At 37.4% G+C, this 27,884-nt stretch overlaps 1 protein-coding gene across 6 annotated transcripts in view; it reads right to left on the bottom strand.

The window, feature by feature from the left end:
- Positions 1–27,634, bottom strand: part of ZC3H12C (zinc finger CCCH-type containing 12C) — a 62,770-nt gene extending 35,136 nt beyond the window's left edge. The window contains exons 1-2 of one of the 6 annotated variants that reach the window (XM_033120616.1): positions 27,047–27,082; positions 21,900–21,932 (exon numbers count right to left, since the gene is read on the bottom strand). In XM_033120616.1, coding sequence (XP_032976507.1) covers positions 21,900–21,932; positions 27,047–27,067 — 54 coding nt within the window. In that variant the 5' untranslated portion in view covers positions 27,068–27,082. Of the gene's footprint in view, positions 1–2,471; positions 2,693–21,899; positions 21,933–26,612; positions 26,890–27,046; positions 27,147–27,264; positions 27,373–27,615 lie in introns of those variants that run through there. The other 5 variants (XM_033120620.1, XM_033120617.1, XM_033120618.1 and 2 more) reach the window with 5 other exon arrangements.
- Between the last annotated feature and the right edge of the window lie 250 nt (positions 27,635–27,884).

Here is a 27,884-nt window from a genome sequence, read left to right as displayed (position 1 = left end):
AAAATAAGACCTAGCCGGACAATCAGCTCTAATGCATCTTTTGGAATAAAAATTAATACTAGATCCAGTCTTATTTTACTACAATATAAGACCAGGTCTTATATAACATAATATAATATTAGACCATGTCTCATGTTAATTTTTGCTCCAAAAGACGCATTAGAGCTGATTGTCTGGCTAGGTCTTATTTTTGGGGAAACATGGTAGTAAATGATTGCCCTAACTTAATATGGCATTTAAAAAAAAAAAAAAAAAAAAAAGAATTTGGGGTGGCCGGTTAGTTCAGTTTGTTGGAGCGCGATGCTTTCAACAACACGGTTGCTGGTTCGATCCCCACATGCGCCACTGTGAGCTGCGCCCTCCACAGCTAGATTGAAACAACTATTTGACTTGGAGCTGATGGGTCCTGCAAAAACACACTTAAAATAAATAAAAGCTAAAAAAAAAAAAAGAATTTGTCAAATCTTGAAATCATTCAATAAAAAACTAAATGCTAAGATTTAAAAACTGGTAAAAATGTTTTCATATGCTGCAGTATTTGTTAATGTAATATATAAAATTTATAAGGAACTATAAGAAATCTTAGGACAAAGAATGGTATATGATCTTTTGTTCAATGCCTTAAAAATGATCAATATAATTTTGAAAAAAGAAAAGATAGTAAACACTCTTAATGACATCACAAAATTTATTATTACATATCAGGTAGAAAATATTTTCGCCTTAATTTCTAAACCATTTATTAGACTTTTAAGTTTTGCATGTACTCAAAAGCAAATGTATATAAATCATCATAAATTAATCAACTATTAACTAATAAGGATAATTTTCCTCATTTCAGGAAGCAGAAGCATAGACAAAATTTCACACAGAAAGTAAGTCAGAGTTTATACTCTGACAGTTATCAAAAAACTCCAAGAAATGTGGCTTAATTTTTAAGCTTTATCAGGAATCCATTATAACTGGTCTTTACATACTATATTCATGAACACAAAAGATCCTGAGCAAAAGTATAACGGTACGAAAACAGATTTCTACACTTATAAAGCTACAGATTCTCTCTAGATATTGTATTAGAAACTAAAACAATTTTTCCTGCTAAAGGCCTAAATAAGTTAAAAATCAAGTAATACTATTTATTGAAAAACTAAGTTTTCATGCTTATTTTTTAGATGATGAAAAAGAGTAACTAATTGTTTCAATTGCCAAAAAGAAACTTTACATTTGTAGGTTAATGATTTAATAGCTATTTACTAGAAATTTGTTGCATATACAAATTCCCTATTTAGTGAGATTTTCTAGACATTCTCATTAAATGACTCGGATAATCCTTCCCAAATTTAGTAAAAATATTTTTTATAGTGTAAAGAGCCTCATATTAATAAGGAATATCAGACCATAAACTTGTTAAATCAATTTATTTGTCTGTAAAGTTACAATGCCATAAAGTGGGTTCTGGTTGTCATCCAAATGGTAATACTATGAGAACAATGAAAATAAAATAATGAATATGTAATAAATACCTACTGCTGTAGTCTCTGTGTATTTAATTACCATTGTATTTCAGTGAGTGCTGTTGTCTGCATCCCTCTAGCTAACAAAGGAAGATGTCCCTTTGAACAGATTGGTTAATGCTCTAGGGCAACAGATGTCTACTGGAACTGCAGGAGACCAGCAACTGGTGGCCTGCCCATCTTCTGAAAACTTTCAATAGACTTATGCATATGTTCACACAATAGGGCATGTGGTAGAAATGAAAACCTCTCTTTAACCCTTTATGCTCTTTCTTTCCCTCCCAACTGATAGATGAAAGTCTTTGTCTCCTCCTCCCTTCCCCATTACAGAACTCCAGAAAGCAACAGTTCTTGAAATGACACCTTCAACCTAATGTGACACTAGTGCAAGGGGAAAAAAAAGATGAGAGAGAAGAAATTAGCAACCATACGTGAACACTGAAACTACTGCCAAAGCAACTGAATGCTTAATCATCATATTTAAAACAAGCTGTTTGAAACATCTATTATATCAATCCATCTCCCCAAGCTAGGTTTTTAAGACAATGAAAAAAATCTATCAAACCTTACTATCATTTTACAGCACCTAGGTCTGACAGTGACATCTTAAGAAACATAAGAATGTGACAGGATAAAATCTAAATTCATTGTTTATCAAAATACCAGAACAGGTTATAATTTATCTTTAACTACCAAATGATTATATGCTATGCCCAACACCTTGCAAATGTTCATGAAGCTGTAAATATAAAACTCCAGAATATAAAAATATAAAAAATCTGCTTCACATATTTTAGAGAAACAATTTAATTTTCTGGTATTTTGGCACCATATAATAATTTGTAAGATTTCATTTGAGGTGCATTCTATGTTTTATATATAGAGAGAGTCCAAATTAATACTCTGAATATTTAGGAAAGTTTAACTTCGAAGGCATTAAGTAGCACAGATACTCACGTTAGCAGGAAAATACAAAGACACCGGTTTCTGTAGCAGCTTCAGCAGTAACTCCTTAACACAATTTTAGCTGCAGACTTTCAGGCAGGCAAGAAGAACAATGAATGGTTGAACAGATGGACCCGCAATGTCTTTGCTTAACCTATTACGGAGTGGAGCAGCCAATCGCAGGCGAGAAAGCTCACAATTAGTTGGCCAGGCAGATGCAAGCCAACCTCAGCACCCTGCGTTCAGGTTTTTAAGATAAGCAAGTTGATGTCATTCTTGGGGTCTGCCCCGGGCAGCATGTGTATTAACGAGGGGTGTGTGGCAACAATAGGCCTTACAAAGCTGACTAGTAGGCAGCTGCTCTTTGAGAGCAGTCATTAGGAAGCAGGCCGCCAACAAGAAGCACCTGGCTTGGGCAGACTTCAGCTTTTCCTCCTTGTTTTCAATGCACAACACAAAGAAACCAATTACATTTTAAAGTAGTAAAAGTTGCAAGTTTCCAAAAAAGTTTAGGCTATACTCTAGTCTATTATTAGCCTATTGTTTTTGAGAAATAAAGAAAATGAAGTGTGTCAAAGTAGCAATTAACGAATGCAGCAATCCCTTTTCTTCAATAAATGAGTTACTGGTGAAATGAGACAGAAGGTTATAGTAAAACTATTTCCCTGGAAATACTCAGAAATCTAAAATATTTGTAACTATTGGTTAATTTGTTGCATGAAAATAAGATTGCAGAAGAAAAACGTTAGGACCTTACAAATAGAACTGATTTAAAAAGTTCACTATAAGTATAGTGTAGTAAGGTAAAACAAGTTTGCTCCAACTTTGTGCCAAATGACTCATCTAAATTGTCCATTTTAGACAAAACTAACTTCACCCTAAAATCACCAGAATAGCCCATCTTATGTACGTCAAACAGCAGTGTAAAATTAATCATGTAATTAAATAAAAGCAAAATTTTTATTATACCTGTTAAAAGTATTTGTACTTCATAAAATTTGTAAGATGTAATGCTTAAATTCCAGTTCGGGAAATAGTTAACTTTATAAAGAAGAAATATTGTGATATTTTTCAAGGATATAAAGTATACAAAAATCAACCCTCTCAGTGAGGAAGCTTGTTAGTACTGATTTATTTCAGAGTTCCAGATGCAGTATTTATAATGCTATGGACTACTTGCTTTCACATAATTTATATCTTGCGCGGCCTCTGATTAAGAAAAAAATTCAATTAAAATTTAAACATCATCAGATGTTGTGAGAATACTTCCCTACTAAAGAAAAAGGAAATCTAGGCTGTCCTACTACTTATCTGATGTAGAAAACACACACATACATACACACACACACACACACGCACACAAGCATCCCTTTTATTCCAGTGTAAACTAAAAGAGTAAAGGCAAAACGCTGCTCTTAAAATACAAGCTGATTTGCAGAAACTAGACTTTTCCATTATATAATCACGAACTCTAAAGATATAAAATTTGGTTTGAGCACCCCAAACAATCAAAATCTCTCTTCACACACAAATACTGAGGCTACTCCCAGTTAAGATGATTTGTGAATACCTGGGGAAACATCATATTGGCTGGGACTCGAGGCCTTGTCCTTACTGGGCCCACTCAGATGTAAATGAGTTCTCTATTTCTAAAACAAGGAGAGGATATACTCTATATGGTTAAAAATTTTCAGTTATCTCTTTGAAAACATTCTTCATGCCTACTAAAAGCCTAAAAATTGTTTCCAGAAAAAATTAAAATATAAAGTATGATATTGTAGCTCACCATTTGTCTATAGATATTTTTCCTCATGTGGTTTAGTAAATGTATTTCTGGTAAAACAGTTTGATTAAATAAGATAAAAATAAAAAAATGTATGTTCATGCCAAGTAGTTACAACTAAAATCCAATAAAATTTAAGCTATGCACTGAGTACAAAGGTCAATATTGATGGTCAATATTTATGAATTCATATTAAAACCTTTTTCTTTTGTACATAAAAAGGAAACTCTTTAGTATGAATAGACTGCCTTCTCCTTTCCTTTGGCTTCTTGCTTCTTTATCCCTTGCTACTATAGTTACTACTTTATAGCTTTAATTCAGAAGGAGGAATCTTCTCCCTAATTCCTGCCACTGTGAACACAAAGAATGAGAGAAAACTACCCAAGAGCTCAGCAGGAAGCCTAATCTCTAGCACTGGATTAAGTTTTTTTGCAAACAGCAAATAAAGGCGGAGATCTGAAAAAGCTAATCAGATCCTGCTGTGGTATTTAGACTATCTGGGTTGCCAGTATTGGATAATGTTAAGCACATTAAAACATCTGTAGGTGAAAAGATGCCCTAGTCTGGCTTTCTCAGTCACAAGGCCCTAGTCCACTTCCAAAGGCAGTGCCAATACAAACAGCTGCACTGGCTCTGCTTGGGTCACTGCAATAAATGGCTGTACAGCTATGACAGAAGAAAACAAGACAGTGTAGTTTTAGGGGTATACTAAAATCTGTCAATGCCAAGGATGTGTCTAACATTTGAAACTTCAGCTATTTGAGAGGACCTTGCATGTTTGCTGAGATTTGAATGTGAAACACGTGGGCTTTGATGATGGTGTTTGGAATCAATTCTCTATGTCAGTGGTGATCCAGACTGAATTCCTAGTACCTTTCTCCTAATATGAAGTTTGTTCCCCTTTAATATATAATCTCTTTCAACCCTAACGAAAACCCCATAGAAGAGCAGATTTTACCAATTGTTACCCAAAAGTTAAAAGGATAAAATTTTAACCAAAAACTCTTATTATTTTTGTGAATTAAAAAAAAGGTCTAACCAACCAACCAAAAAACCTAATTTAGATGCATGGTGTAAAAGAACGGGGCAAAATCAATCAGGCACAAACTTTATCTAAACTCTGGGTTGTTATATTTAGAAAGTCAGATGAGTCATGATAACTTTAACATATTTGAAATGAAATATATTCCTTGGGCTTAGATTACTTTTGTTTCTTAAGTTATCTCCTTGCTTGTATACCCCCTAAGTACATCCCTGCCAAAGTAATTTTCACTGACACCACTCTTATGCTTCAAAACATGTCTCAGCAGCAAATCACAAGTCTCAGGTTCTCTGCTTTGTTTTCAAGGCTCTTGCTACGACGTGGGCCCCTCCTGGCCCTGTAATCTTATTTCCCACTTCACTTAAGGTGAAGGGATAGCACCAGTGAAGTCACTTTAAATGTCCTCTTACACTGCCTTACCCACCCAGGTCACATTTGGCTGTCCTAAGCCCAGCTCAAAGTTTATTTTCCCCATAAAACTTCTTGGATTAGTCCAGTTTTTCTTCATACTCTTTTGAATGTCTATTAACATGAGTAATTTGCACCATACAATATAGCACTTATTTATGAACCAGGCTGTAAGCTTATTGAGGGCAGAGCCATTTAATCTTCCATAATCCACAGAAAAAACCTATTATGGCACATATCAGTGTGCTGATATCTAGAAGACATTTGAGTTAAAAATATGACTGGTGAAAAATCAGGCTCCTCCAAATATGAATGAGGGCACTCATATGAAAAAAACAGAACCCTCCCCTGCCCGTTTTTATTTGCCTGTTGTGACACGATGAGCTTATCAGAGTGTCCTCAGCTATTTGCCATAGCGTATTTTTGTAGCCTTGGTTCTGCCACTGGGGATGCTTTCCCGTTCCAGGCAGATGTGGAATTGAAGGAGCTCAAACTTCTCAGTGAGGAGAGGTCTTTTCCGCAGTCTCCTTCTCTGGCTTCAACTTCCTACCTACAGAAGCATCTGTTGGAGTAACACTCCAGCTTGTCTCTCCACCCGAGGATGACTTATTCCACAGGAAGTCTGGGAAGAGGAACTGAGAAAGCAAAGCCCAGCCCTTCCTCGCTCATTTCTCTTCAAGATCTGCTCAGCTGCAAAGAGTACATGATTGCTTTGCTCTCCAGCACTATGCAAGATTGAGTGGTTAAATTTTTCTAATTTGGGGGTTCAATGTTGCTAAGCCCTTTATGCTGTGATTTTAAGTCATGTTCTGTAATAGTGCTATCAAAAAAAAAAAAAGCTGCTCTTTTGATGTCCATCTGCCTGGTTCCTTTGTCTGTTTCTCAATTGGTTCAGAACTAAGGCAGGAAAAAGACTCCCTCAAACAATATTCAACAATAAAAAAGTTTAGTTATAAAGAACTATTAAGGAAAAAAGGTGATATAAAGACTTACATTAACTCTCATCAATCTACTTTTAAAATACATATGAAGAGATAAAGTTTAACAAAAAGAGAAAGAAAAAATTCTGTAACAAAGAAAGCTAATGCTCAAAGTGAAAATTCTTAGAGTTTATGAAAGTCTTTCAATGCAATATCACTAAGAGCAGACGATCCTCAATCTTCTTTAGGGTTCAGAGACAAATACTAAATAAATCCACAAAAACAGTATTTCTTTCCCAAAGTGTAAAAATAAAAATTTTTCTACAGTCATTTTAAGTGACAATATAACCCACATCCTTACACTTCAAATATTTACCAGTGGTTACTTCCCATTTAGTATTTTAAGTAACTCATTAAACAAGCAAGTGTTTAAAAAGATGATCTTAAATTCTATAAAACTTGCAAATACTCAAGGAACAAGGAATTTTAGAAACGATCAGGGGCTACAATGACATCCAAAATGCTGATGAAATAGGTTATTAAAGCAACTAATGTAAGTATCGGAGAGGAAATTCATGTGGAAGAAAAAGGACATTATGATTTTAAAAGTAAGAAGCACATATCATTCATGTTAACAAAACAATTATATTAAGAATAATTGAAACTCTGAGGAAAACCTGACCAAAAATGTGTAATTATTGTAAAATACCAGGAATGTCAAAAAAATGTATAAACATGACTTGCATTCATCTTTTGTTATCAGTATATATCGAGTATTACAATTTAAATAGTTTTTTCCTTTCTTAAAATGCGTATACATTTTTTTGGCAACCTCTGTATATATAAGACACTCTCAGAATTATAAGACAACTGGATGGTAGTTACACGACACTTGATCCCATGTAATAACGATAATATTTACAACATCATTATAAAAGCCTAGTCAGAATTGAACTCATCTCTCCTGATGTCACAGCACTTTCTCTCCCATTCTGTGACATTCCTCACTAGTAGGAGCTCGTTTCTGCACATCATAGAATCTTCAGGCTGCACATACCAGCTGAAAATTGGTGTGTCTCTTGCTTTTTAGGTGTTAAATAATTCTACTTAGCAAACTAATTCAAAAACTGCTTGACCAAAAGCATTGTTAAAAAGTGAAATTGACAGGCTTAGACTAAAGAATAATTGTATCAGATAGAATTAAAACAGGGCTCTATCATTAGATCTGTCTGTTCTTACTAGTGGTCTAGAAGACAGTGTAATAGTAGTACATTAAATGTAAAGGAAATTAGGAAAAAATAAAACATGGCATACTGCAAATACAACTGCAAACCAACTATGACCCAATAAAAGTTCTCTATTAATTATGTTTGATCAAAATTCTTATTAATAATTAGATAATAGTTCCTTACATGCCAATTCTTAAAAGATGGAAAAACGAAATGATTGAGTTAATACTTCCAGTGACACTCATACTACTGATTTTAAATTACTGCACTCTACTGATTTTAGACAATTGTCCTGATGTGCAAGAAACTGAAAAACACTGAGAGGCAAAAATGAATGGTTGTGTTAGAAAGTATGCTCAGTGAAATTAGCACAGAAGTTTATAACAAAACTTTTCTTTATAGAGTTCTATTCATACCAGAGGGTGAGGTAATAATTTAGACAATAAATTTAGAGTTCTGAGCATTTAGGACAAGATTCCTTCTAAATACAAATCATCATATACTATAATTAGTTAAATCTAGAATATGAATCATCCTAAACAGCTGCCAATGCAATTTGATTGTACACTCTAACAGGGCAGGGATTCTTGTGTTTTCTGATAGATCTCCAGCACCTAGCACAGTGAATGGCACACAACAGGTGCTTAATAAATGTGCTAAATAAATGACAGCATTTCAATATCTGAGCCAAAATCCCTTTTCCAGATTTGTTCTTTAGTTCCCTTTCTATAATCTACACTCCAGCCAAACGGAAGTATTTAAAGCAGTGGTTCTCTCAATTTGGTTACACATTGGAATTGCCTGGGGAGATTTAAAACACGGTATACAGATGCCAACATCCCATCCCTAGAGATGTTTATTTTTTTGGTCTGGTTGAGGCCTGGCCATTCGCCAGGTGATTCTAATGTGTAGCCAACTTTAAGAAGACTGACTTTTGACAGTTCTTTCTTCTAAAATACCTTTCTCCACAGCTTCACATGTTAAAATCCTACCCACTATTAAAGATTTAGCCAAAAACCCAACTTTATATGAAAACTTCTGTGAAACAGTGTTAAACTATATTTTTGGATTATTTGAGTTTTGCAAGGGGCCTGACGTGGTTAGAACTTGATAAATACAGAGGATGCCAAAAACATGTATACACATTTTAAGGAAAAACCTCTATTAAAATTATAATACTCAATATGTACTGGTAAAAAAGATGAATGCAAGTCACGCGTATGCATTATTTGGCACCCCCGGTATTTGATTAATTCTGGTAGCATGACACATAGTAGAAACACAATTAATATTTATGCAAAGAATAATGTATAGTTGGTTCTCTTTCGCAGATTATGTATTTGCAAATTTGCCGACTTGGTAAAATTTATTTGTAAGCCCCAGATAAATACTCGTGGTTCTTTAGAGTCATTCCATAGATATGTGTCTGTGCAGAGGCAAAAAATGGGAGTTGCCCATGGTGCACGTTCCACCTGAGGTTGGACAAAGTGAGGCTTTCCCGTTTCAGTTCTCCTGCTGTAAATAAGTGTCCTAAAAAGGACTGTTTAGTGCTCCTTTTCTGCATTTTCTGTGCTTCTTGTTGGTAAGTTTGCTGTTTAAAGGGCCTCCGAGCCAAGTGCTGAAGTGCTATCTATTGTCCCAAAGTGCAAGAAGGCTGTGGAGTGCCTCACGGAGAAAATATGTTAGGTAAGCTTTTTAAGACACGTTATAGTACTGTTGGTTGTGAGGTCAATGTTAATGAACCAACAATATATATCAAATAAGGGTCTTTAAACAGCAACACACATACAAGGGTAGGTACTGCTTGGTCAATGAAAATGTTTTGACCAGAGGCTCACAGCAACGTAATCCTGTATTTCCTCTAGGAGCAACGGCTCAGGATTTGCAGCAACTTTATAGAACATAACTACAATGAAAAACAAGAATCCACTGTAATTTATCCCTCTTTAGGACTCTTGAGGGATCTTACCTGCAATTTTTAATACTAGTTTCATTCAACAAATGGAATGCCCACCCTCCTAGGGTCCAGGCAGTGGGGACAAAGCAAGGACAAAGCAAGTCCCCTTCCCTCAACCAAATTTAAGATGTAGTGTGGAGCCGGGGAGAGAGAATATAAATAAATACATGTCAGGTGATGGTAAATGCTACAAAGAAACTTTGAATCAGGGAAAGCTTCTCTGATAAGGTAACATTTGTGCAGATACCTAAATTAAGTGAAAGGAAATATGTAACAGCAAGAGGGAGGATGAAGTACAAAGCTCTGATATGAGAGTGTGTTCACGGATCAGCAAGGTGGTCAGTATGATGGGTGGCAAGTGAGCAAGGGGAGGAGACAGAAGCTGAGGTCAGAAAGGTCAGGTCAAGAGAAGCCAGGGTAGGGCCGACGCAGTGGCTCCTGCAGTTGGAGCTCCATGCTCCTAATTCCGAAGGCTGCCGGTTCAATTTCCACATGGGCCAGGGGGTTCTCAACCACAAGGTTGCCAGTTCAATTCCTCAACTCCTGCAAGGGATGGTGGGCTGCACCCCCTGCAAATAAGATTGAACATGGCACCTTGAGCTGAGCTTCTGCTGAGCTCCCGGATGGCTCAGTTGGTTGGAGTGCGTCCTCTCAACCACAAGTCCTCTTAACCACAAGGTTGCCGGTTTCCACTCCCGCAAGGGATGGTGGGCTGCGCCCCCTGCAACTAAAAACCGCAACTGGACCTGGAGCTGAGCTGAGCCCTCCACAACCAAGATTGAAAGGACAACAACTTGACTTGGAAAAAGTCCTGAAAGTACACACTGTTCCCCAATAAAGTCCTGTTCCCCTTCCCCAATAAAATCTTTAAAAAAAAAAAAAAAAAAGGGAAGCCAGGGTACTGTAGAGCTTTGAAGGGCAGTTATTCTCAAATTGTACAGAGTATCTGAATCATTTGAAGATCTTGATTCTGATTCAAGAAGTCTGGGGTTAGGTCTGAGACTCCACATTCTAACAAGCTCCACAGCTACTGGCCCACAGAAAGTACTCTGAGTAGCAAGGTAGATCATAGGTCACAATAAGAAGTTAGCTTTTGTTCTGAGATGGGAAACTTTTGGAGAGTTTTGAGCAGAGGGAGTGATATGATCCTATTTTATAATAATGTCTTCTAAACTTGGGCTTACCCCTACACTTCCAGTTGTGTTCATTGATCTTTATTCCTGTGCCTGTACCATTTATTAAGAACTATAACTTTATAACATATTGGGTACCTTGCATGTGTAGGTCTTCTATTATTACATTCTTTTTCTTCCTTGTTTTCGTATTTTTATCCTGGCTATTTTGCATGTAGATGCTTCCAGATACTTTAAAATTGTTTCGACAAATTTTAACCAAAAAGCTCTTGGGAGATTGACGGAGATTGTGCTGCAGTAATGGTTGCTTAAAAATCACTGCTGATCATATTAAATTGTTTAATCAAGAAAAGTTTATTGAAATTTTTCTTTTAATACACTTCCTTAGATTCTTAATGGGGACATACAAATTTCTTATTAAACTTGTTCTTGCTGCTGTGAATGGAGGTTGTCTCCCCACATTGTATTTTCTATCTAGTTATTGGTGTCTAAAAAACTTATTTCTATTCTTATTCTTGTACATAAAACTTTAGTGAACTAGGTATTTCAGTGAACTCTTAATGTTTCTACTGGGGTTTCACCGAGTCTCTTGGTTTTTCTAGGGTTTTCTAGGTAGATAACAATATAAAATCATCAGATTGCCTCTTCCTTATCGATTTTTATATCTCTTGCTCCATTCGATTTGTGTGTCATGGAATACTTTAGTGAGGATAATTAGAAGATAATGTTAGAAAGCTTAGTAAGGAACAGGAGTATAAAAATGGTTGGGAACCAGTGATTTAGAAGAAATACACTGATGGTGGGCAGGAGTGAAGGGATGAGGGAGAAAACAGAAGTATAAATAGAAAATATAACAGGCACCTCAGAGGACACAAAGATTTTCTTGTAGAAAATGGGAAAACATTTCTTTCAGTGTAACAATATAGATGGTGGACCGTGAAAAATATTTAAAAATAAATAGCTGTAGACAAAGAGTAGCTTTGCCACCTTGCTCATAATATAATTTAAATAACATTTTAATTTCTAGCCACAGAATTTTCCTGAAGTAATAAATTGGTACACTTTTCAGAGTTAGCTTTCTCCTAAAATCTGTAAGTTATTAACTATTGAAAAATTAACACCATAATAATTTTCTCCCTTACATCCTGTTAAATAAATCTTTTATGTTAAAAAAGAAGATTCCTATGACTGAGGAATTTATTATATTGATAGTAGCATTTAAATACAGAGTACTACCTTAGTTCTTAAGACATTTTTATAGATGTGAGCTTGATCAAATTTTAGTGTAAAATTGTGTACAACTAATACATTTAAAAAGGAATACTCTGATGAAAGGCAGGAAAATAGCAGCATTGTGGTTGATTACCCAAATTAAGTGAGAGTTTAAGCCAATATTCAATGAATTCATGTTTTCACTCAAAAAACATTTATCTGAATACCTACTGTGAGAAAGTGATGATGCTAAGTGAAAAAGATGCAAGTCCAAACATTAATACAGTTGCTACCTTAAGGAAAATAAAATTTTTACTAGGGAAACCAGATAAATGAATGTATAGATATACAATATAGGGTATGTCAAAATTAATTCTGTTAAAGAGACAAAGTATAAGAGACAAAGACAATGGCTCAGATTTGAGGTGGTTCTGAGCTGACATATAAGCTAAGTACAGAATGGTGGTGATGACATAGGCCTATGTCAGGCACTTATGGTGTATGTCTTTGGTATGGGGAAAATGGGGAGTAGGCTAAGGTACGGAAAGAAAAGATTTTTGCCCAGAGAACAGGATCAAAGGCCCAGAGATGGAAAAGATGATAAAATATACAGAATTCTACGTGATTAATATGGCTGTGAATGAGACTAGAAAGGGGCTAGTTCATGGGAAGTCTTGAATGCCATACTAGAGTTTCAACTTTGGTACTGGGAAACTACGGGAAGTTTTTAAAAAAGGGAATGGAGCATTTCTACCCACGTTTAAAAAGGTAATGGGGAACCACTGAAGGTTTCTGAGAATATGAATGGCATGTTTCTACCTACATTTTAGGATGACAATTCCAACGGTATTATTTTTGAGGAGGCACAAAACTCAGACAAGTTAAAAAGGTACTATCATAGTCTAAGCAAAACATGACTGGTATCTAAAGTTATGCAGAAAAAAACAAAAACAAGTATGAGATTATTTTCTCATATAGTGCCAATGGGTCCAGTAAGGATTTAATACTAGATAAACAGGAAGAAGTAATAAAAAAAAATAACCGATGGCATTAAATGATACAAATATACTGCAGAATGACTGAAAAGAGGGCATTGGATAAACTATTAGCGGCCACTGAGGGAACTATTTCTCGGAAATAAAGAGCGGCAGAATGAACAGATAGCTATTCACAACCATGTTTTCGTGCCATAGATGACTTCTCAGTCTAATGAAGTCTACAGACCTCTTTTCAAAGTAATACATAAAATCCATAAAACACAAACAGAATTGTATTACAAAGTCAATTATATTAAGTCACCAAAATATGTAGAACAGTGACATAGTGAAATATATGCCTTTTAACACATTAAAATAACAAATATAGCATATCTAATCACTACAATGATTATGAAGTAGTTAAAAGTGAAAATGATAATTCAGAGTATTTACTTCAACTATATAAATGATAAAAATTTTATGATTTCTATGGGTGACAAAGACATATATACTGTTATTTATATTGGATTTGTTGCTTACATTCATAACTAAGGGAAATGCTAAATTTCCTTTAGAGGATATGAATATAAAGATGTAAACTTTTCCCCACCCAACATCACAGAATGCCCAAATTCTATCCATGGACTGTTTGGGGAACTACAGAACCCAGGTTAAAAACTCCTGGTTAAGGAAAAAAACAAAAAAACTCCTGATAAGTGTGTGCTGAGGAAGAGATGACAGCATATGTATTCTTTTAATAACAATAAGAATTCTTTTTAATAAGTTTGGCAGGAAAGGAATGAGATAGAGAAAGATGGTTTGGGGGGGGTGGGAGGGAAGGATAAATTTTTCTTTTTTTTTTTCCTTTTAAGAACTTTAAACCAGGAAAATGGATTCAGTGGGGCAGGAGGGAAAAAAGGTATGCACATCTGTGTATAAATGAATGAATGAATAACTAAAGGGACAATAACTTACAGAAAATAAAAAAGGAAAAGCAGTGAAGTGGGGAAAAGAGACTTGGTTCAGGAGGCAAATATTGGTGCTCCTCTGTCTATAATTCTGTTAAAACCACCTTCAACATTCCTGTCCTTCCCAGCCTCTATGAGACCCAGCTGGCCAGGACTGACTGGGAGTGAAGACAAGGGAGAGGACCTCCGGCAGGGGACCGCCAATCCTCAAGGAGCAGGAGGTTCGCTTCTGTTCTTCTGCCTCCTTTTCTAATCCATTTTCAATCTTCTTCCCCAGCTCTCAAGATACCTACAGGCTTAATGCTGCTGTTTGGCAGCCTACATATTCCCATCCTAGTTGCTTCTTCCACTCCATCTCCCACCAAAAATCAAACCTCCAAAAGAATGATCGGTGAGGGCCTGGAGATACTTACAAGGTTAGAGTAATAATTAAACATCTAAGTGTGAAGCATGCTTGAGGAAGGTGCAATGAGTATTATAAGGAGAGCTTGTTAAACCAAATGGCTATTTAAAGGATTGATGAAGGATTGTTAAACATAAGAATCTTAGCATACTGGGGTGGCCAGTTACCTCAGTTGGTTAGAGCATGGTGCTAGTAACACCGAGATTGCAGTTTTGATCCCCGCATGGGCCACTGTAAGCTGCGTCCCCCCACCCCCCCACAAAAAAGTTAAAACCAGAAAAAGAACCTTAGCATAAATTCTGGCCTCTGGCTCTCCTTCCTTGTCCCTGCACCTTTCTGACTCCTCCTGTGTGTGTTAACATGTGCCCGGGCATGTGCATGCACACAGCCGGTTCAGGGGACACAGAATCGGTGTAACCCATTTCTCATTCTTGGAAGAGATTCTTTTTGTTGGTCAACAAAAAGCTACTTAATTGGGAAGCAAAGATTTGGCAATTAAATTAATTAGTCTTCAGAACCAGTATGTCTAAAATAAGTAAAAGCTTTTTATTTTATCTCATAATTCTGATTCTCTTTTAAAGAGATTAATAACAAAAAGTTGAGTAAGAGTCTCCCACACACTTGAGAAGAAAATCATTTCAGGATTTTGATCAAATGTAAGTCCACGTTGAACTGTCCAGCCTATATTAGGTGTTTATCACCAAATAAGTACCCAACCTATAAAACGTTAAGTACTCCTTTCCGATCAAAGTAGGCAATAAACACTTATGATCTACCTGTTATTTTGACGAATGCTCAGGCCCAAGACTCAGCACCCAACAGCACACTTGCCAAACTGGCATTCTGGCCTCTGGCTGTCACTCAGGAGCTCCAAAGTGCTGTCTCCACCTGCATTGTCTTCACTCAGGTGCTATCACAGCATGGGATGGGCTCAAAGCTAAGGTGCAGCTGCCAACCTGGCACATGTTTCCCAGCCACCCGAGTCCAGCAATAAAATGTCCTACCTCAACCAAATTCACAAAATTAATTTTGTGTAATTTTTTTTCTTACACGCCAATTCCTGATGTTTTTTAAAATCATCCTTTAAACATATGCTACTTACACTCCAAATCTAGTGTCTCTCTTAGTACAGAAAATCTTTCCAATTCGTGGATCAGAATTTGACTTTAAACATTAGCCACCTCTTATTCCCTGCTGACGTTCTTAATCAAAAGGGAGGTTTTAAAGACATAGGACCATTCAGAGGCCATCTCTGTAATGTAATCAGAAGACATGAAAGAATACTGAAAGTAGGGGACTTAATGGAAAATAAAAGGGCAATAATTTGAAGCACTTTTTTATTTCAGAAAAAAAGTAATTTGTTAATTTTCTTACAGGAATTACTAGAATTGGCACCACTCTCCATTTTCAAGAATATGGAGTAATTCCCATAATTCTGCTATTCTTGGCCAGTTTCTTCATCCCATCCTTAAACAGGTCAGGAAAGAAAAAGATACTTTTTTCCCCCAAAGCTTTACAGTCTTGGTGGTGTATTCAGAAGATGCCCCCTGAAATGATTCAGTTGGTAAAGAGCATAATGAGGGCCATGGAGAAACCACAGCTGCTGGTGCTTCCAACCCCAGGCAATCCCAGGAAACACACAGAAGGCAGCGCACTAGGGCTAGGAAGTGTGGCGATCTCTAAGTGGGGAAATCCTCTTTAATAACTCAAATACTTTAAAAAACAAACTGGGAAATCAGCTTATTTTGAAAGTCACATCTCAAGTATTCAAATAATTCACTAGGGGTTGCTTGACTTCAAAGTTGAGATACAGACAGACATTTGTGTTAGACCAATTTTTGCAAGGCTTAGAAAAAAGTCAAACCTAGAGAATGGAAATATATCCTCTGACCATGATACAAAAAAAATGAGAAGTTAGCAGCAGATGGCCAAAAACAAAATTCAAAAACCCTAAAGAACCCAGTATCTGTAAATTAAAACTCTTTCAAATAACTCTGTAAAGAAAAATAAAAAATGGTGTAAATATATTTAATCAAAAACAAAAAATAAAGGAATTTAACATTAAATTGGAAAGGTTAAAATGAGCCAACCAAAAATAAAGGTGGGTAAAGGAACAAAACTAAAAGCACAAATAAATTAGGAAGCAAAAAAACCCCACAAAAACAAAACTGGTTAATAAAATGGAGAGCTGGTTCTAACTGATGAATGAATGAATGACCTCCTAAAAGTGTGATCAAGAGGTTGGGGAACTTTACAAATATATAACATTACAAATGTAACATTCAATGAAATAGAAGGATTCTTTGCATAAATCTTTATGCCAATAAATTAAGAATCCATAATCAAAGCTGACTTAAGAAAAGGTTGTAAGTGTGAGTAATCATGGAATAAAAACTTAAAGGTTTATACCCTCTATTCCATTCCTGACAAAGAATGCTGTACCTGTAGGTTCTGTGAGTGTATTCTAGCAGAATCTCAAAGCATCCAGCAATTCCTATGCTGCTTACATTATTCTAAGGCACCAAAGAAATGGAAAGCATCCAAACTGGTTTATGAGGTTAGCATAATTCTGTTGACAAAACCCCACAAAGATGGACTCCAAACTAACCAAATATATGTATAGGCTTATTTATACTATATATAAAAGTTCTAAATATAAGAGGTAAATTATGTGGTATTATTTAAATTATAACAATGCACATTAACCAAGTAGATTTTATCCTATAATAGATTTTTCTAATATTGAACAACCTTGTTAATGCAATTCATTACATGTACTGATTAAGAGGCTCTTGTGTTGGATTGGGTGTGTAAGATGAAAGAGGGACAGGAGGAATCAAGCACTTCTAGATTTTCAGTATGGGCAGCTGAGAAGAAGGTGTAACACTGAAGTGGGAAAGATCTGGAAAGGAACAGATTTGGAAGGATGAAAATTCTGTTTTAGATAATTTTCATTTCAGATACCAATAGATAGAGCTATCCAAGTGGAGCTGTCCACAAGACAGCTGTGTAAAAGAGAAATCAGGATTGCAGATAGAAATTTGCTAGTCATTATCATGTAGATGGTATTTAAAAATATAGTACTGGATGGAAAACTGCAGAAAAAGGAAGAGACACCAGAACCAAAATTTAATAACCTAAGAATAGAAAGACATTACCTAGATTTGTATATACCATATTTTCACGTAATATCTATTGTTATGCTTATTTTTTTTAAAAGTGCTAAATTAGGATTTCAGTACAAAAGCTACTTAATAGAAACATGATATCACCAGGTCCTCCTGCTAGCCTCTGAGAAGTTCAGTTTCAGTTGCATTGACATTGTGGAGATCTGTAAATTATTTGAATCTTTGGGGAGGGGAGTAGTTTTCAAACGGTGTTCTGAAAGATGCCTAAGAAGGTGAGTAAGGCGGGCACTGGGACCCTGATCCTAAGACTTCATTTGAATAAAGGGTTTTATTCCAGGGCGCAAAACTGTTTCATTTACTTTTACTAATATTTTATAAATATGATGTAACAATGGACAACAATGAAAAGCAGCGTAGGTCTCTAAGTTTGTATCACTGTGACAAGGACATAACTATTAAGTAGGTTGAAAGCAGTAAAATTTCAGCCTTACTGCATTTAAATTGATTTGACTGCATGTTCAATTAAACAAGAGTTGAATGCTGAAAAAATATTTTTAAAGATGTGTCTAAAAGATACTTGGGGATTTAATAATTTAATGGAATCCTCCCATATCTACTTTTAAGTTTCTCACATTTAACTTCTATAGATATTTTCAGGAATGTGTATAAATGGGACACTTGTGTTAGAAAACAGTCATCAGAATTTAAAAGTGAAATACCAGAGGAAATCCCATTAAAATGAGAAATAAGCCCAAATACATACTATCAACACTGTTCTTTGATGTCAAGCAATACAATAAGACAGGGAAAAAAAAGTAGAGTTGAAATACTGAAAAAAAAAAAAATTATTGGGTCACTATTATATATCCTGAAAACCAAGAGACTCAACCGAGGCCAGCCCGGTGGCTCAGGCGGTTGGAGCTCCGTGCGCCTAACTCCGAAGGCTGCCAGTTCGATTCCCACATGGGTCAGTGGGCTCTCAACCACGAGGTCGCCAGTTTGATTCCTCAACTCCTGCAAGGGATGGTGGGCAGTGCCCCCTGCAACTAAGATTGAACACAGCACCTTGAGCTGAGCTGCCACTGAGCTCCCGGATGGCTCAGTTGGTTGGAGCGTGTCCTCTCAACCACAAGGTTGCCGGTTCGACTCCTGCAAGGGATGGTGAGCTGCGAACCCTGCAACTAGCGGCGGCAACTGGTGAACGGTACCCTCCACAACTAAGACTGAAAGGACAACAACTTGACTTGGAAAAAAATTCCTCGAAGTACACACTGTTCCCCAATAAAGTCCTGTTAAAAAAAAGAGACTCAACTGAAAAACTGTTGGACCAACTCCTTCAATTCAACTACCAGTATATAAAAGAGTTTTCAGTAAGGTAGCTAGATGAGTATTAAAAAATGAGTAACTTTCCTTTATACTAGCCACTACCAGGCGTAAAATATAGGTATACTAAGCATAAAACATATGAGGGGAAATCTCATTCATAATAATAAATAACGATAGCTAACACCTCAAGGACTTAAGTGCTTCAATAAACATCAGTTAAACTTCACAACCATGATATTATGATATTACCATGATAATAGGTAGTATTACCACAATTTTACAAAGTAACGAAGGCTTAGGAAAATAAATAAGAAATTTGCCCAACATCACAGGGCCAGTAAGTGTTAGAACAGAACTCAAACTCAGTCTCTGACTCTATAGAATGGGCTTCTTAGCACTATCATGCCCATTCTTGTCTATCAAACTACCAAAGACAGGCTGGTGTGCGTGGTGATGAGGGCAGAGAATGGACACTCATGCATTGCTGATAAGAATATAAATTGGTGCAACTTTTCTAGAGAGCAATTTGCATGATCACATCTAGGCATCTGTTAAAAATATATTCATCAACGTGTACAAATATCTACATACATTTATCACACTGTTTACAAAAAAAAAATACTGGTCGTACTCTAAATACTCAACAATATGAACTTGATTAAACTGCAGTACTTGAGTATGCTGAAAGCCATTCAGCCAATAAAAAATCTTTTAAAAGGATATTTAACAACACAGGAAAACATGATATAGTGAACGAACGGCAAGAAACAAAACTACAAATGCATGTAAATTTTTTACAGGATGTTTATAGTGACTAAGATTTTAAAAAATGAAAACACTGATGCCAAAACTAAGTTATCTCTAGAAGAGAACTGTAGACGATTTTCACTATCATTTTACAATTACTCTGTATTTTAAATGTGATGAAATGAATGTTAAAATATTAAACTCAATTTATTTTAAAAGATAAAATGAAATAATCAAAACAATAGATATGCCGTTTAGAAAACATTTCCCCTATTTAAAACTGTCTTTTCTTATGTATGATATTGCTAATTATAACATACCTCACACCCACAATTTTAATGCTACTTAAGGCACTTTTCTATCTTAGCAAAAATAAAATACCTACTTAATCAAAATAGATAATTTATTGCACACTTAAAGCCTTTTAGAGCTGTAGTAAACATTTAAAATTACAGTAAAATTCCAAAAAGTATCTAATACACATCACCAACTCAATGGAGCAATCAAAGAAAATGATGACTTAAGATGAAACAAAAAACATCTAAATCAACAATAAAGAGGAAGCCTCAGTAATTTTGGAAACCTATTCTGTTAAGTGTTCAAAATAATAAAAGTAAATTACAAAGTAAAAGCCAAGATTTGAAACAGAATAAGTCACAGAATAAGGATAAAATTAAGCCCACATAATTATGAATAGGAAATGAGTACAGATGACTAAGAACAAAGAACATAAACTAATTTTAGCCTCACCCTAAAAGACATGAATAGATTTGAAAGTCCTTTGAAAACTCTAAAATATAAACTGACATTAAAAGCAGTAACAGCAAACTTGATTTTATAGAAATTTTATATCTGGTAATCCCAATTACTCTGAACAGTTAAGAGCCAGTGACTAAAGTAGACAGAAAAACAAAACAAAATGTTTGTCCAATCAAATCAATGGATATTGTTAAATCATTTTATAATATTAATTGCTTTCTATGTTCCAGGTACTTTTATACTCATTATCTTGAATCAGTAAAAACAACTCTGCAAAGTACATAGTGTTTGATGGATGAAAAAATCAAAGAGAAACTCAGTCTTGCCTGGGTCACAGCCAGTAAAGGGCAGAGCTGGGATTCAAATCCACATCTACCTAGCTGATTTTCAGAGGCCCCACCTGCTCTCTCCATACAGTACAATCTTTCAGTTCTGCAATCTAGACTGTCTGAGCATCCCAAAAGCCCTTAATTGCTGCCTAAATATTTTTATTTTACATACAACATTAGCTGTTGTTATTCAGTTTCATAGTCCACCCCTTAGATACCCGCTACAAATTAGAGGGAGGGACAATGTCAGTAAGGAACAGCTAACACCAAGGAAAAAAACACCAAAAGTCATTGATACAAATCATGGAGTCCTGCTACCCGAAACCATCTAAAAAAGCCTAACAAGTATTGCCTTTATTTTAGGATAAAGCAGAAATCGCAATAACCTTTGCCAAGTTAACATCTTTCGGCATCAGCTCCATCACCTGGAAGACAGGCAAAACAACAGTGTAAACCCTGTAAATTGCTATAAAACTAAGTTAGATAACTAGCCTAAGTAAAGTGCTTAATACTGTGCCTGGCATAGTTAGTGCCCAATAAATGTTAGCTATTATTATTTTTCACAGTTAAGTGAAAATTACAGGCTACATATTATTTGAAGGTACAAAAATATAATGCATGTGTACAAATGCTTCCATTTCAAATAGTTTAAATGTTTTGCTCTTGAAAAGACTTTAAAGACTAACTTTTTGGAAAACTCACTTTTATAATATGCTTCCCCGGCTAAATGGGGTAGATAAGGCTAATTATATTTTCACAACGCAAATGTGTATGGCCCCTCAAGAAATCACATCATACATTCTAAGTTAATTTTTGAAAGTTTAGGTAGCAACAATTGTGTTTTTTGCTCTGTGCTGATTACTGGTCCATCTCTAAACCATGCACAGGCTTTTATTCATCCCACCCATATCAACAGATTATTATTTAAAGTACTATATGGACTTTAACAATAAAAACACATTCCTGAAGTTATCTACTATATGCCAAATGGTGTCGAAGACTCTGGGACCAGAGTCCTTACTGTCAGGGAGCCTAAAAACAATGAACATGATAAAAAAAAGTCCTAAGCACAGTATTAGGTACTGTTACCAACATTTTATATTACCAGTTAATACTTACGACAAATCTGTGATCTAGGTATTTTTCTGTTTTCTAGATGAAGGGCAGCGACAAGGAAAGAAGAAAAGAAATAAACAGTTCACTATCACTAAATAAACCATCACTAAATATGCAGATGTTATGGAGAAATATACGTAGTATTTTAAAAACACATGGGAGTAAGCAAATAATTTTGCCTAAAACTGGGGGATTAGGAAATGCTTATGTTTTCACTTTAAAACCCAAGTAAAAATTCTATAAAGTGTAACTATAGGAATCAAAACTTGTCACGAGATATTTACCAAAATATTTATGGAAGTTATTTCTGGGTAAGGAGATTCCAGGTGGCTTTAATTTTCCCTTTGCTTTTTCTTAATCAATTTGCACTACTTTAATAATTTAAAATATAAGTAGGAAAAACATTAAAATGAGATATTAATGCTCATCTAACAATTTGTCAAACTTTTAAAATAGTGCATTCAAACACAGGACAAAATAAGCTCGCACTCTTTTCTAACGGGTATACCATATACAACTTTTCTGGAAAACTTTTTGGCCATCAAAAACTTTAAAGCTTATTCTCTTTAATAAGTACTTCTAGGAATCCATCCTAAGAATACAGATGCAGAAAAAAAATTTTTTACTGGGATACTCAACTTAAGCATTATAATATTAAAGTTTTGAAGAAAAAATATCCAACTGAAATAGGAAAATGGTTAAGTAAAATGACATGTTCTTAGGAAGAAAATGTTTGAAATGTTTTTAATGTCATGAGAAAATCCTTAGTTTATGTTAAATGGGGACAGGAAGGTGGGATACAAAGCTCTATAAATAGTGTAATTCCAAGTATACAAGAAAAAGATGTATCTTTTAAAAACCAGACTCCCAAGAAAGATGATTCCATTATATAATTTAAACCGCACAATAACAAATTTATTAACATGAATTAGGTTCCAGAGACCTTAATATTTGGTTAAAAGAGGGACTTAGTCTAATTTGGAACTTTCACTCTGCTATTATTAACTGTGAGACCCATCAAGTTATTTAACCACATTGTGGTTTGGTTTCCTCATCAGAAAAAAAAAAAAAAGAGTATTGAGGGCCAGCCTGGTGGCTCAGGCGGTTAGAGCTCCATGCTCCTAAATCCGAAGGCTGCCAGTTCAATTCCCACATGGGCCAGTGGGCTCTCAACCACAAGGTCACCGGTTGTACTCCCACAAGGGATGGTGGGCTCCGCCCCCTGCAACTAAGATTGAACTCAGCACCTTGAGCTGAGCTGCTGCTGAGCTGAGCTGAGCTGAGCTCCGGGATGGCTCAGTCAGTTGGTTAGAGCGCGGGCTCTCAACCGCTAGGTTGCTGGTTCGACTCCCGCGAGGGATGGTGGGCTGTGCCTCCTGCAACTAGAAAAAGGCAACTGGACCTGGAGCTGAGCTGCGCCCTCCACAACTAAGACTGAAAGGACAACAACTTGAAGCTGAATGGCACCCTCCACAACTAAGACTGAAAGGACAACAACTTGACTTGGAAAAGACCCAGAAGTACACACTGTTCCCCAGTAAAGTAAAGTCCTGTTCCCCTTCCCCCCAAAAAAAAATCCTAAAAAAAAAAAAAAAAAGTTAAACTATAATGGAGTAAAGCTGAGGCCTAAATAACCAGTGAGCCAGGCAAAAGGTGAGGGGGCCTAGGGAAAAATGTTCAAAGCAAGCAGGGAGATTTCGGGATTTTCTGATTATTCCCTATTCACCCTTTGAGATTTGATAATTATATTAAAGGCAGAGTGCTTTGAATGTTCAGAATGTGCTTATGGGCTTGGCTTTAGGCTAGTTCACTGGGCATAAGAATCAGTGTTGTGTCATAAAACTTTATTATATACTATGCTTTATGGGTGACTATTCTCTATTTTCTTTTCTTTTTTTTTTTAAGTGTGTTTTTCCAGGACCCATCAACTCCAAGTGAAGTAACTGTTTCAATCTAGTTGTGGAGGGCACAGCGCACAGCAGCTCATGCGGGGATCAAACCAGCAACCTTGTTAAGAGCACCGGGTTCTAACCAACTGATCTAACCCATCACCCCCTCTATTTTCATTTTACCAAGTAAAACAATCCTCTGTCAGATAGAAAAATTAAAGAGTAAAAATCATACTTAGTGACCAAGGTACTGGAGATATATTTTGGGATGAAAGATTTTAAAAAAAATCACATTCTCAAATTGTTCATCATTTCCCTTAACTGTTAATAGAATCATTGCAGAAACAACTGCAATGATTATAACGTTTTTGGTGAATCTTAACATTATAGCTTTATATGAGATTTTATATTCTGTAGTTTCATGAGGCATATTAACACTTAAAACACAAAATTTTTTAGAACATTTGGTATATTTGAGATCCAACCCTAGAATCTCAATATTTTCGGTTTAAATTTGGAATCCTCATTTAATACATTTTTGTTATTTACTGATCTTAATATTTCTCTTCCCAAGAAGAACTATATCCCCAAAACTATCTTTTCCACTTTTATCACCACTACTCCCACCATCAACTTGAATGCCCTAGACACACTAGACCACCCCACTCCCTGCTTTCTTGCTAGGGTTCCCTCCACTCACAGTATTCATTCGGAAATGACTCCCACCCAGATCTACCTACAGGTATACCTTGTTTAACTGTGCTTCACAGGTGCTATTTTTATTTTTTTATGAACTGAAGGCAAGACCTCCCACCAGCAAGATTACCACTCTATTGCAGTGGTCCGGAACCGAACCTGCAATATCTCTGAGGTACACCAGCACTTGAATCCTACCTTTACAGCCTGGTAGGTAGTCCTTCCCCAGTACCTGAATTCACTTCTTCACTCCTGTCATTTAGTACATTAGATCTAGCATTATGTTCTTCTTGTTCACAATCTCTCTTATTTTATAGGTCAGGGTTCTTACATAGCACACAGATTGATACTAAATAATTAGTTGTTGAGGGAATAGTTTACCAGTCTCAAGTGAGCAATAACTGCAGATTAGTTTACAATCCTAAATTCTAACACCCAAAGAATAAAAAGCCTCCTACTTCATAATTTGTGTTTCTGTAAAACTGCAGTCAAATCAGAATGAAAGTAGAATTCTTCTGAATTTATGTACAAGAACAATGAACAAAAAACAAAGGGTATTAAATTATATAAAAGGGTATAAAATTATATGAAAAGCTATGAAATGATAGGAACACTTTTACATCTGTTATAGTAATTAAAATTACTGTAGAATCATTGTGGTCTGCTAGAATGAAGACAAGGTAACCCAGCTGCAGAATGAGGAAAATACTTTAGAAATACAATTTCCATTAATCACTTAGGGTCCAATTTGGCAGATGTAATCCATGAAAACATAGCTCCAGAGAAGCCATTAATATAAAACAGGATATTTTTATTAGTCTGATATTAAAACAAAAATGTAGTAAAAGGAAGTAGTGAATAAAAACTCCCATCATCATACAACAGTCCAAGTTTCTGTTTCCCATCCTTTAATATTTCCATTACAATAAAATAGTTTGATCAGACTTTCATTATTAAATGAAGGTTAAAAAATACTGGCTTTTTTTGTTGTCGTTTTGTTTAAAAGTTTATTTTACTTTGCTTATAATGTTTAAGTACTTTTGCGAGACCAGATGCTAGAGGCAGAATTATAATTTACTCTGAAAAAGTAAAACCCATTCTTAAATTAAGTAAAAATACTCAATTAAACATCTTGAATTACAGATAGTCAGTTACTAGACCATTCTGATATTTTCAGGGTACCTTCAAGTAGGCAGATTTAGGTAATTTAAAATAAGAATGCCAAATTGGAAGAAAACAGGTGAAGAAAAGCCAAGTCTGAAATAGGCATCTTCCTGGGGTTATCAAAACAAGATAATTTCACAATTATTTGGTTACACTATCTTTATATTCAAACATCAGGTAACAGCAAATATTAAGAAATTGCTACTAAAATTAACTATATATGTAAGGGATCAAATAAATGGAAATCATACCTATTAAACTCTAAATATATTAAGAGTTTAAAAATATAACATTCCTGACTTCACGTGGTTCTTGGAAAGTCCCAAAAATGTTTGAGGCATATCCACAATTTTGTTTATAATATGCATTAAAAAACATGAAATAAGTGAAGAAATGAAGAACGTTCTCAAATTTCTAAATATACAGTACTTAGCCAGCAGTATTTTTGCCCTAAGTATTTTTGCATCTAAAATGGTTAAAAAAAAAATCCGAATCAACAAGAGCCTCAAGGGCCTATATGGGATACTCCAAAACAGTCTTGCAACCAATAGGAAAACTTTCCCTAAATCTGGATTAGCATTTCATCTCTTTTATCACAAAACAGAGCACAAACCAGAATTGTTAACGGTTACCCAAAAGGCAAGACATGCAGTTAGAGAATCTGTACTTGGAACCCAAGGGCTTAAAAAGGGGTGAAGGATCAGACAGTTTAGGGAAGAAAACCGAGATTCATTTCTCCAAGTTGTATTTGTAACACGTCTTTGTAGGGAGTTAAAAATGTGAACCAGCTCAGCTAAAATGAACGCAGGGTGAAAATGGGAATTCGGTTGGAGACGGAAGGGTGAGGGGTGCAGGAGGGTGCGGGGCTTTTCGTGAGGGGCGGCGTACGGGTGGTGGTTTGGATGGAGCGATGGATAATAAAAGCTAATGGCTGGCGTTGGATCCGAGATGTCGGATGATGCCTCACCCCACGAGCGCGCGAGGGTCTGAGCCGCAGGAGCACGGCTCTGGGTCCGTTTCCATCGGGAGCGCCCGAGCTCGCCTCCATGTTCGGCGGCTGTGGCCCGGGGCGGGCGGGAGTGGACTGGTGCCCTAGGCCGCGGGGCCGGGGACGCCGGCCTCACCTCGCCCGAGATCCCGGCGGGGCGGCTCTGCCCGCGGGGAGGATGCTCTCGGCTTTTCCCTAGGCCCCACCCGAGAGCCCCGGGAGCCCAGTGACTCGACCTACAAAAGTCCGACCCGCCTGGGCCTGGAGATCACCCGGAGCCGCCGCTCCAGCCCCGGCCGCTCCGCCCGGCGCTGGGGCGCGGCCTCTCGGCCCGCGGCCCTCCCCTCGCTAGATTCCCTCAGGGCCACGCTCGCCGCTGTAGCCCCCTTTCACCCCCTTCCGGAGGGACAAACCTGAGGACCGCTACTCGGCATGGCCGACCCCGCGAGGAAACGTCCAGCGGACCGCGGGGCCCGCAGCAACCGCGGCCACCTTGGCCCTCCCCGCGCGGTGCCGCGCCCACCCGCGCGCCCTCCCCCCGGGCCGCGGCCCCGGCGCCCCCTCCCCGGGGTTGCACAACTCACACCCAACACGCGCGCGCACACGGGCTCAACCGTGTTGCTCAACCTACTTGCAGTCTCTTCTCAGCAGCCATCACAACATGACCTGGAAACCGGGGCAGCGCCGGGGCCCGCCGGCGCCCGGCCGCCTCTCGCCTCAGCCCTGGGCCGCCGCTAGGGCGCGGGGCGAGCGGGAGGCTCCCCCATGCCGCCCGCTCGCCCGCCGGCCCGGCCGCACGCCGGGGCTCCGGCTCAGGCGCGCCGCGGCTCTGCCGGCGAGGGCGAACCAGGCTGTCCCGCCTGCCTGCTCGCTCCTCGACCGCCCGCCCGCAGCCGCCGCCGCCGCGCCGCTTCCTCCTCCCCTTCCCTCTTTTCCGTCTCCTCCTTCGCCTCCTCTGGAGCCGAGGTTAGCAAACCAGCACCTGCTTCTGGAGGTCGCCGAGAACTGAAACAGGAAACCCCGAGCCAAGGGGAAAACCCGGGAGGCGTGGAGAAGGGTGAGGGGAGCTGCTGGAACCTGTCGGTCTCGACCCAGCCGCTGGGGCTGCCGGGGGTTCCCGCGCCTCCTTCCCTGGCACCCAATCCCCTTCCTCCGCCCAGCCTGGGGGTCCCGACCTCCCCTCGCCGCTCCCCCAGCCCTATCCCGGAGGGTACCTCTCCGCTCGGTGACACCTTTTCCCCCCAGCAACAA

The sequence above is a fragment of the Rhinolophus ferrumequinum genome, chromosome 11 (assembly GCF_004115265.2).
Source record: "Rhinolophus ferrumequinum isolate MPI-CBG mRhiFer1 chromosome 11, mRhiFer1_v1.p, whole genome shotgun sequence".
Lineage (NCBI taxonomy): Eukaryota > Metazoa > Chordata > Mammalia > Chiroptera > Rhinolophidae > Rhinolophus > Rhinolophus ferrumequinum.
The sequence above is the reverse complement of the archived record's forward strand: the minus strand, read 5'-3'. Positions and strand labels throughout refer to the sequence as shown.